The 12,254-nt window shown below is 36.6% G+C and overlaps 3 protein-coding genes across 3 annotated transcripts in view; all 3 read right to left on the reverse strand.

Annotated features, from left to right (window-relative positions):
* LOC145908051 (uncharacterized) overlaps window positions 1–12,254 on the reverse strand; it is a 161,810-nt gene that overhangs the window by 105,461 nt on the left and 44,095 nt on the right. The gene's annotated exons all lie outside the window — the stretch shown is intronic.
* LOC145909644 (chymotrypsinogen A-like) overlaps window positions 1–12,254 on the reverse strand; it is a 59,634-nt gene that overhangs the window by 29,214 nt on the left and 18,166 nt on the right. The window lies entirely within an intron of this gene.
* On the reverse strand, window positions 3,487–6,039 carry LOC145908782 (uncharacterized). Its single transcript, XM_082996113.1, has 9 exons — window positions 5,838–6,039; window positions 5,569–5,762; window positions 5,448–5,521; window positions 5,322–5,397; window positions 4,817–5,160; window positions 4,582–4,744; window positions 4,263–4,326; window positions 3,977–4,142; window positions 3,487–3,598 (listed from the first exon to the last, which is right to left on the reverse strand). Exons 1-9 carry the CDS (start codon window positions 6,037–6,039, stop codon window positions 3,487–3,489), a joined length of 1,395 nt encoding a protein of 464 aa, XP_082852239.1.

Consider the following 12,254-nt stretch of genomic DNA (forward strand, 5'->3'; position numbering starts at 1 on the left):
ACAATCACCGCCTTTTGGATTCCCCAACTACTCCGCAACTTTCCTTCATAGAATATAATCTTGGACTCCCCCTCAGCAAACTTTTCAACCTTCGTACTAGGAATTACCTACCACACGCAACAACACCTTCTCCCCATATCTATATATTCTAAACCTCCTCAAATCTTTAAACCTTACCGAAACTGAACTCATGACCCATAAACTAAAGCCCCTCTATCACCGTATCGTGGACGAATCCACCACACCCCATCATTTCAACGACTGGTCCCAAATCCACCACCCTATCTTCCCCAACTACCTTAAAACTTTTAATTATCGCCTTACCCTTAAAATTCTTCCGCTAAAATGCCAACGAACCTATCTTGCCCTGGATCAAGAACCCCACTGCTACCTTTGTAATTCCTCATTAGAAACTTTCTCTCACCTTTTTCACAACTGTCGCTCCATTCAACCTCTTCTCACCCAAATTAAAAATATTTTCCGAACTTTAACTAACTCAAACTCTTCTCTATTTGATACACCTTTACACATCGTCTTTCCACAACTTCATAACACAACACCATACACAAAAACATTAGCAGCATTCCTTAACACCTCACTTACACACACTATTTGGAAAACACGGAACAGAATTAAACACGACATACGACCCATCAACGACATTTCCCGGCATTTGGTATCATCCTTTAAAACCTCTGTACACTTTAAGCTAGCTATCCAACGGAACAGGGGCAACCCTTTTCTCGAGGAAGTCTTGGCTGATGTTGTTGACGCCATACCCAACCAATGAATTGCAAAAACCGTGCTCTACCGCCCTCTCCCGGATGACACCCCAAAATTACACCTCCCTGTTCTTTTGTATTGTATATTGTATATATTGTAAATTGTAACTGCATGAAAACTACTCTCCCGGCAAAATGGACAAAATCTCGCCTCAGCGCCCACTTGCGGACCTTATTGTAAGAGCCATTTGACCACCTTGTGTCAGTACCCGTCAACTTTTTTGTGTACCCGTATTTGTTGTGTCATTGCGAATTTCCTTAATGATCGATACCCCTTTTTCTATCTTGTTTTTTGTATATTGTTGTGTTATTGTTATCTTCTGTTAATGTTCGACTTTCCTTTACTACGTACATGCACTCGTTGTGTTGTTGTTTATTTTTTGTTAACGTTCGTTAACGATATTTCTTTATTACACACCTGTACTTGTTGTTTCTATCGCCTGTTAATGTTAATGCTCGACATTGCTTTATCACGTACCTGAAACTTTTTTGTTACTGTTGTATTTTTTCGATATCGTCCGATATTCGTGGGGACTATTGGTGCCTCGAATAAAATAATCGATCTTAAAAGCCATTAGAATTAAAAGAAAGCGGTTTTTGCAGTTTAACTCAAAATAGAGTGTTCTAATAATATAAAAAAATTTGATTTCGATTGAAGTTGAAACAAACGAATGGGAGACTGACAACTTGTTTAAAGACAAGGCACGACCGTCGCGGTTGGCTATTGACTGGCCCATTGAAATGCTTAACCGTTTCGCTCTTGAAAGCCATTCCAATTAAAAGAAAGCGGTTTTTGCAGTGCAACTCAAAATAGAGTGTTCTAATGATGTGCAAAATTTGATTTCGGTTGAAGTTGAAACAAACGAATGGGGGACTGACAACTTGTTTGAAGACAAGGTACGACCGTCGCGCTCGGCTATATGACTGGCACCTAGCAATGCTTAGTCGTTTCGATCTTAAAAGCCATCAGAATTAAAAGAAAACGGTTTTTGCAGTTCATTTCAAAATAGAGTATGGTGATACTGTCCACAATTTTGTTTCGAATAAAGTTAAAACAAACTAATGGGAGACTGACAACTTGTTTGAAGACAAGGCACGACCGTCGCGCTCGGCTATTGACTGGCACCTAACAATGCTTAGTCGTTTCGATCTTAAAAGCCATTAGAATTAAAAGAAAGCGGTTTTTGCAGTTTAACTCAAAATAGAGTGTTCTAATAATGTGCAAAATTTGATTTCGATTGAAGTTGAAACAAACGAATGGGAGACTGACAACTTGTTTTAAGACAAAGCACGACCGTCGCGGTTGGCTATTGACTGCGCACGTAGCAATGCTTAGTCGTTTCGATCTTAAAAGCCATTTAAAAGAAAGCGGTTTTTGTAATTCAACTCAAAACAGAGTGTTGTAATACTGTGCATAATTTTGCATCACAGGATAGTGAAGGACAAGCCTTTCCAAAATTCTAAAAGAAAACGTAAACGTGATGGAAAGGCCTTTGTGTGGTTTTATAGATGCTTCTAAACATCTATTTTTAGGAAATGGGGCAAGGTCAGTGATGATTTGCAAATATTAACGTCATATGCGCAGTATTTGTCCCGTACACAGTTCGACAAATTCTACTCGCTATGGTTCGTCCCTTATGGATTTGCCACAGCATGTGGTCACAGTTCGGCAAGTCAACGCACCGCATACCTCACATGTTCGTAAAAGAAAATTTGGCGCTATCTGGCCTTGCCGCGGCTTGTGGGAGAGAAGCCGGTTGGCGGGAAAGTTTTTCAAAGTACCATTGGATTCCTCTCGGGAGGGATATATTATTGGTATTGGCTGCGAGTCAAATCAAACTTATGGGTATCCTCCAGTCTTTTGACATGTCAGAAACAGAAATAGCATCAGATGATATTATAGTATTATACTATGATAGCATACCCTTACAACATATATTTTGTTTGGTTCTATTTAGCAAATGTTGTGTTTGTTGTTGGCCTTTAGTGTACTTGGATTGTTTTGCAGATTAATCGTTTGTAAATGGCTTTGGTGTGAAATTATTTGTTTGTTAAGTTCAAAAGTTCCATGAGAATCATTTTGAAAAGCAGGACAAGGAACCTGCAGAAAGTAAAGGTAATTTAACTTTATCGTTGTATTGTATATATTGCTATTTTTCATATTTCATGTACAGTTACGTTGGTTCCAAAATTATCAAAGACATGTGTTTTAAATCTTACACCAAAACCTGATTTTCAGATATTCTATTTTCTCGGCGGTACTTCTGGGAATGTGGAAAGAAAAAAAACACCCACAGGACAAATGAATAAGTAGGTGCTGGTTTTGTCTGGATACTATAATAATGAACTTGTAGCGGATTGTTTAAATCAACTATAGGGTGTTAAATTATAATTATAGAGTACAAAAATCTTTTTTCCACACTGTCAAAAAAATTTACTGAAAAAAGTCTGGCAGCAGTTTTTACATTTGGTTCGTAAATTGATTTTACGGCAAGCATTTCAGTAAACTGTTTACGTTTACATCCGTACAAAAAAAATACGGACATAATTTCAGTAATCTTTTTACGATTATATTGACGTAAAACGCGTTTACTGAATTCAGGTCTGGCAGCAGTTTTTACATTTAATCAGTAAATTTTACTGTCCTGATTTATTCTACGCAGTAAAAACATCACACGAAATTAATCCTTTGTTTGCAACAAATTTATTGTTCACTCAATTTAATGAGTTGTGCAAGGTGCACAACTTTTGGGTTTGCTGATTTTTTTTTCTTCTTTAAGTTTTTGCTTCCAGGATTGTTGATTCCTGCGAAGTACCTATGAAACCAAACAAACCTTGTTAATAGTTTATTCATTACTCCGTTTGTTAGGAAATCCAATAAATTATAATTTTTCTTGTTAATGGCACAATATGACATACTCAAAACCCCATGTCCCAGTGACATCATCGTTTCATTAAAACGTGAACTGCTTCTGTTTCAATCGGTCAGTTGTTAAACATGGAACTTTAATTGTTGGTTGTAGTAAACTTTTTAAAAGCCTGATGCAGTTTGAAATGTGTTGACATTTGCCCAAAATTGTGAAAGCAGTTCAAACAAATACCAAATAGCAGTTTTTAATTAAACATGCTATAGGGCAAGTAAGTCTTTGGTGACCTGGGACTGACCAACAAAAAATCTATATCCAAAAACACACCTTTGAATGAATTCCAGGGTGGCAACAACCTGTGCAGGATACTGTATGTTGAACACATAATAACAACAAAAACAGTAGGCAAGTGCCTCGAAGAAGTTATCAGTGGATATCAGTTTTAAACCCTCACACAGCACTATGAAATCTGTTCCCAGGCCATAAGAATCTCCTGCACACAAAAAAATTTTTTTCTGATTTTTAAGAGAATAAAATGTGTGTGTTTTAACATGTTAGAAACATCGACCAATAACAAAATATGTGTGTTTACAACAAATATAAAATATATCACCTAGGACTGCAATAAAAGGAGCTGCAGGCAGGTCCGCCAAACTCTCTTCAAAGGTAGCAGCATTCTAAAAAAAAGATTTTGGTTTAACACATAGGGCCCTAAGTAAACCAAACAAAATTAGAAAAAAAAATTCTGTTACAACTGAATAGTTTATGCACCGTATTTATTCTTAGATGCATTTACACATTATCACACATATAATATAAACAATTATAGTTTGGTCTAAAAAAATGTGCATTTTCTAAAAGTTGTTGGTTAGCAAGGTTTTAATTTTTTAGGCTTTGGTTTAAAGAGGTACAGGAAGGAAAACAAAACTTACACCAAAGCATTTGGTAAGCACTTCAACATTTTCAGCAAAATAGGCAGCCAACAAGTTGAGAATATTGATGATTTTGGGAAGGCTGCTTTCCATAATCTTGTTCTCCAAAAAAATTTGCTTGTAGATGCTCCTTACAGATGGTTTGGAGCATGACTTTAATGCTCTGCAAGAAACATTGTGAATTATAATTTGGACAATTTTATGGGCGTTTAATGACCACAAATCTGTGTGGTACCTGTAAATTAGTTGAGAGTTTCCCCGTATCTGGTTGATGATCTCTTTTTTGGCATCATCTTTGTTCATCAGCAAAGAGTAGTGTTTAAATAAACATATTGGCTTTGACAAAAAAGGCCATTCTTGTAAAACTTCTTTTACAGGAATATCTTTATTTATAATATCCCTTTGTAGTTGGTATGTTTTTTTCATTTTGTGAACTGCCAAGTCTATATCTGGGTTTTGTTTTTTGCTCTCCTCTAACAACCAGTATTTTGCTGTAGTGTCATCCTCTGGTGACAATGGAGGACACCAATTTACACAACCATATGGTCTTTTTAATGAATTTTTGTTTGGAGCTTTTTCCTACAAACCACAATAACTTTATTAACTACAGCATTGTTTGTTGTAGCCATCAGGGGTGATATTTTGTACACAAACTAAAATGTACCTAGCTGAAAAGGTAAACTTAACTTGTCTATGCTTAGATTGTGGAGAATGATCATGATTTTATTAAGCATACTTACTGTGTCCTTTTTTAGTTTTCTCATTTGGTTCTCCCATCTGTAATATAATTGGTTTGACAATGATTCATAACCACATCTCCAATAATATCTTTGAATGAATTTGGATATGCTTGTATGACATCATACGCTATTTTTTTAAATGCCCTTTTTCCTGGCTTGTCAGTAATCTGTGATGTCAAACTGTCACTTACTGCAGGCCCCTTTTATGTTTGTATGTATCTTAAACCATTTTTTGCAGTTAACATACCTTTTGAACTTCTTCAACAATCCAATGTATTAACTGTTTTTTTAGAAACTGGTTGGGAACCTTTCCTGCTTCTAATTCCCTCAATAATTCTGGAAACTGGTGCCATTTTATCACAAAATTATAAACATTGTTGTTCTCATCACTCGCTGAACTCGCACTTGATAACACATCTGTACTTGAACTTGAAAATTGACCTGATAATAACAATATGAACTACATATGTATAATGTGTATGTTTCAAAACAAAAAAAGACAGATGCTGCACTTACTAGCATTATCATTATACTTGGCACTGGCAAGAAGTTTTCGAGCCTCTACTAATGTCAAAATTGGTAAAAGGTCACCACATTCTAGGACCTCAAAATCAGTGGTTGCAGTGACTCCCAATTTTGCCACAAACGATGTGACCTCATCCACCTTTTCAGAATTCAAAGCAGGCAACACACTAGCTACAAAATCAGAAATTTCCATAATAACGAACACATTTCCTGCAAATATAAACAAAATTTTGGTGCAAAAAACTAGTTTACAAACTAATTTCCTTTAAACTGACTAGTTTCCCAACAAGGCTTTCCTTTACAAACTAATAAACAACGTTTGTATTATAATATCTTTTAGACAAAAAAGTACCATGCTTTAATAAATTTAGCAACAAGGCACTCAAGCAGCATCAACAATATAATGGTGCAACACAAACATGTTTCCAGGATACACAAATATAGGAAAACTATCCCACAACTTGCAACTTCAATACAAGTAAACACAGAACAGGATTTTAACTCATAACCACCAAACCTAACTGTCATCAATTATTTTCTGCATTGTCTGCATTGCGAACAACAAATAACATCACTAAGCATCTGTTACAAATAGCAAACTTACCCACAAAAACGGTCGTAATTCTCAAAATCGTTGTGTAATCTTCCACACTTCCGACACTAAAAACTGCCGACCAGCAGTGCAGACAGAAAGCCAGATTGATTATGATTGGTTGTAATTTTTTTTTCGTCATGCATTGTTAGTCCCACGCTGGATTTACTGCTCAGACCGTACTTTTAACAATTTTTTTACGTACCAGTTCCGTAAAAGGAAAGTACTTAACCTTTTCGTTTCCGCAAAATACCCAAAAAACATTGTAAAGAAATTTTAACGAGCTATACTTTACCTACAAAATGGATACTTCAAGTAAATGTAATGGTATTTTACGAACAAAATCCGTATTTCTTTGACATTTACCGATAAAACTTTGCAAGAAAAAAATACGATGTCGAGACTGTACATGTTTACGGGAAAAACACTGTTAAATTTACGGATTTTTTTAACAGTGCAGATAATACTTGCTATGCGTATAACATATTATGTCCCGGTACTGCGGTACATGTCACGGCTTGTTTAATGCACTTTAAAGTTAAATTTCCATTTTTACAGGAGCTTGCCGAAAAACTACATTCTGCCCCCAAGAAATCAAAAGGAAGTGGGTTGTTTTTTTAAGCATGCACCGAGAAGGCAATGCGGAGAGAAAGGCAATGTGGCGACTTTTAAAGGGTATGTTTTTGTGTTAATTTAAAAACTGTGTCTTAGTGTGTGACACTGCTGTATAAAACTTTAATTATATTGATTGGTGATATTCTTGCTTTGTTTTTGCAGTACCCCTATTCCAGCAGCGGATTATACGACACCACTGTCTTCATATTGACGGATTTAGCATAGTATTGTTGTGCTGGGATTATTTTAATAAATTATTTTATGTTGACAAACTGCAGGTGGTGCTTATTGTGCAGGCGTTGGTAAGATAAATCAAAAATTATTAATTAACAAAATCTAAATTTTTTGAAAGGTATATCTGGCGTTGAAAGGAACGTTTCAAAATCGTCAGATCGTTGTCAGATTAGACGTTAATTGCAACGTCAGCCCAACGTTCCGAAACTATGGCTAAACAACGTCACAGTAATCAATGTTTTTACGTTAAAGAAACATTCGCGTAAACGTTTTATAGACGAATCCTGTGACGTAAAATGTAACGTAAAACAAATGTCCTTTCGCGACGTAAACAGCTACGTCAGGAAAACATCGTTTCGAGTCGACATTTCTACGTAAACATAACGTTGTTACGAATGTCCAGCCAACGTTGGTTTTGAACGTTACTGTACAGAACGTCATTTCTACGTATGTGGTTGACGTTTTCAAAAACGTTTTTAAGACGCAGTTTCGAGTCGACATTTCTACGTAAACATAACGTTGTTACGAATGTCCAGCCAACGTTGGTTTTTAACGTTACTGTACAGAACGTCATTTCTACGTATGTGGTTGACGTTTTTAAAAACGTTTTTAAGACGCAGTTTCGAGTCGACAGTATTACGTAAAAGTAATGTTATAACGAATGTCCAGCCAACGTTGGTTTTGAACGTTACTGTACAGAACGTCATTTCTACGTATGTGGTTGACGTTTTTGAAAACGTTTTGAAGACGTAGTTTCGAGTCGACAGATTTACGTAAAAAAACATTCCGACACTACGTAGATTAGACCAAAACGCAACCCGAAATCTACGTAGAAATTACGTCAAATTGTTTGCTGGGTGGTGCTCTGTCCGGGACCAAAGGTTCACGCCCGCCGAACTACCAAGGGCACCGCCACACTGGTCAACACCCAAAGATATTTAAGGGTTAGGATGGTTTGACGGAATTTGATCTCCGCGAACCCAACATCAAGTCTGTCAAGAAAGTTTCGGTCTAACACCATGCTGCCTGCAGTTCCCGTCACCGATGGTCTTTGTTCTTGGACTAAGTTCGGTCTGTGACCAAAACCAAGATCTGGGGCCGAAAACCATGATGTAAGGAAACCACATGTTGGGATCTAGGAGACAAAATGTTGTAACCAATGAGGTCACATTGCGATCTGAGTTAGACCGAACGTTAGGATCTCTGAGACCAAAAGTGATGAATTGTTTATTTGTGGAAATAGTCGCAAATATGTCGGGCGATATCAAAGACGAGGCAGAAACAAAGAGATAATTGCTGCGATTACGCGACAAAGGAAACTTAGAAAAAGTAGCGCAAGTTGAAAGTTTACGTTTCCGCAACCGATGCCCCAACTTGTGACCCCAGATAGTGTGACGGTTTATGTTGGTGTCAACGCATGACAAGAACACCGCACTGTCACCACCACGTGTGTAAGTGTCGTCGTTCTCAAAAAACAAGATTAGAAATTGTTTGTGGACTCGATTTAACCATACAGTAGTAAACAGTGCACATTGTCAGGCTTAAACAGCCAAGCAGGCGACTGCAATTCTTATCCACAAATATGTGGAAACTGTTTTTTTTCAATAGGCAAACACGTTGACTGCACAAATCGACTGCAAACATAGAAATAGGTTAGTAATGGGACAGAAAATGCATGGATTACATTTGAATAAAATTGCGATTCTGTACTAAAATCCAAGCTGACATACTGCTTATATGGGAGAATATTCGAATTCGGAAAAAGTGAGATCTTGTGTAGAACGACATTGTCCCCGTGGACTTTTCACTTAAATGATTTGCAACAGTATAGTTGGGAATGATCACAAAGTGAGGTTTTCCTCTTCAATAATTAGGTCATGTGAATCCTTTGATTTGTAGTAACCTGTAAACACCCACCCACCCCAGGCCCCGATCGCTGGTCTCATTGGTTAACCTGTCACCATGAAAACAGCTCAATAATACTATTTGTTGATTCAAAAGATAATCAAAAAAATATCAGCAAATCAATGCTCTTTATGAAACAGATTGCACACAAGAAACACTTACATTTGAGCTGAATTTAACACAATGTGAAGCTGTAAGAAGGTAATGTCAAGTGTGGGGAGTACAGCATCTTAATAAAGGTCTCCAATGTATGGAAACCAGTTGAAATCGAAAAAGTAAATTAGTTTTCTTGATGTTATGTGAATATCACATATCTTGCACACTTGCACAGAATGTCTCCATTAACTAACTTAAGTGTTTCTTCGGTTTGGCGTTGTAACACTTAAATCATTTTAACCTGTTGTCATTTTTGACAAACAAGTTGCAGACTTTAACAACTTTTTGTTAGTTTTTAAACTGGGTTAAAATATAATCAATCATATTATTCATCAATACTTCATTATTTTGTAACAATTAAATAATAATGACTTATATCAATGGTGGGGAAGGTCAACTATAAAAACAACATAACCCGTCTCACACAATTTATAAAACAGCATTTATGCAAAACTTTTTGTGTTGATTAAAAGCAATACTGCTTACTGTATGTTTGTCATCTTTCATTGTCATTTTCTGTTATGAGTAAGATTGCATTCTATCGGAGTGTGTTTAACTTCTAATACTACAATTTAGGTGTTTTTACCCAGGATGTCCTTGCAGAGAAGTATTGGCATTCTTGATGTTGCCTTGGTAATGTTTTACTCTTCAGTGCATCCTGGTGGACAAATAAAAACAATGACTTTTTGACAAAGGTTTGTGACCACTGGCGACCAGCAACTAGAGTACCAGTGAAACTCGGCAAATCTCAACAAATGCATATGCACAATTATGACAGCCAAATATAACATGGTTTTAACATAAAAAAAGAACGAAAAAAATTTGTTGTGTTTACAATGCTACAAGAAATTAGGCTAATACTTGTGTTAATATAAGAAAAATTTATGCAGCAAAATAATGGTATTGCAGCGTACAAGTAGGATTCCCTATGTCGCTGCTTTGCTAAGCTAAAGTCTGTTTGCGTGTTCTTGCTGATATAGACTACTGAATTAAAAGCTCCGTGAACAGACTTCTTTATTAATGGAAACACACGATTGCAATTACCAGGTGGCTTAAGTTTAACTTGTTTCAAGCGCGTTTAACACGTGACTGAATTGCAGCGAATTTAACTATTAAAAGAACATGCGAACGTTTACAGCGCGATGGCAAGAATAGCGACAGGGCCGAGAGAATACGAGCGACTGAGAGTAGGCAAGACTAGCCTAGACTGGGCTGTCGAAGGATTACGAAATAGGCGTTTTATAACAAAGTGTGAGAAAAAATGTGTTGTCCAGCAGGATGCCAGAAAGCCAGTGGGTGCTCCGGCAGGAAAGCTTAACACCGTCTGCAGTCTTCGGTCCGTATGTGTTCCAAATGTGTAAAGAATTAAGTAGGGAAACATGCGTGTTGCTACAGTATCTACGCATAGTTACACACACATTTGTATAGCAATATTAACACATCTAGGTAAAAACATCACATACGTTTTCTGTATATCGTTCATTGAAATTTACATACAACAAAGTTAAATACAGATTGTGGGAACCCAACTTTTTTGCTTGCGACCTCTTTTTCAGATGAAAATTTCCTGGGATTCGTTGTGTTGGTCAATCATCTAATTCAGTGACTCTAGACCTCTTTGTCCTGGCATACAAAGCTGTCAGAAAAGTCATTGACCTCTTTGATGTTTTGATAAATCTGTTCCTGTCAAGATTAAAGTATGGGGAGAAAGTCACAATGTGTTTTCCATATAACCAGGTTGTTACTTGCTTATACTCTTTAGCATATATCCATGCTCATATTGTAAACAGCACAAACATATTTTGAAAAATAGGGGTTTTTAAATCACTTTGAGTTAGTATTTAGAGGTTGTGGCAGACTCCCTGGCAACGCTCTATGGAGGGGTCGGCAACCCCTGGTACATAAGGTTAATATCTCAATGCGTTCGGGATTGGCTTGCATCACAAATATTTGTCAAAAAGATAAATGTCAAAGAATTACACAAATTTACACAATAAAATTTATATAATGATATAAGTAATGAGGTGGTGACAACACAGTGGTAACAAGATAAAGGCAACATACTCAGGTTTGCATGTAGCCTACACAATTTAAAAACACACATGTAATGTTTAAAACGTTGCTGGCCCCTGCTGCACTGACACTGGTTACGAACCACTGGTCTAAGTTGAAATTCCCCCAAAAAATTAGCAATCTTTTGCAGAAAAATTCACAAGCTTTCCACATAAATATAATTTATTGTGACATGAAGCCAGACGGCGCCACTGGTTTTAGCTTTTACATGGACATGGGGTTTTCACCTTGATTGTCTTCAGAGGTTTGCATCCAGTTTTGTGAAAATCTTCCACTGGTTGTTTGGCGAGAAAAATTGTCAAAAGCCAACATCAAGCTGCACTGATGAGACCTAACAGATCAAAACATTGGCCCAGTCGTCCAGTCTGCAACTCACTTAATATGATTTCTGTTGACAAAAGTTACGAATTAATTTAGTTGGGGTCAGCATGATGACCAGGACTTCTTTCAACAACAATTCATTGTGTAGATTAGTGATAGTTTTTGGAGCCATTAAGATTGTTCTCATTATTTTTTCTGTTCGAATTTGGGGTAAAATTTATTCAAGGATTTTTTTCTAATTAGGATTGACTCAAGGAATTATTTAAAAATAAACACAGCAACTAACTTTTAAACAGCACAACTAAACCGCAAATAAGTATTTGTGCACAACAGACCAATACAAGACATACACTTACTTCATTAACCAACATATTCTCTTGTAACTTGATTCATGGACGTTGTCAGTTTGTGGGAGATTTGCAATGAGATTTCTTGCATTTAAAACCAATTCATTTCAAAATAAGACATTTTGAGACAGTTGAAGTTTTAATTTTATTCCAAGACCAAGTAGA

This window comes from Ascidia mentula, chromosome 7, assembly GCF_947561715.1.
Source record: "Ascidia mentula chromosome 7, kaAscMent1.1, whole genome shotgun sequence".
In the NCBI taxonomy this organism is placed as follows: domain Eukaryota; kingdom Metazoa; phylum Chordata; class Ascidiacea; order Phlebobranchia; family Ascidiidae; genus Ascidia; species Ascidia mentula.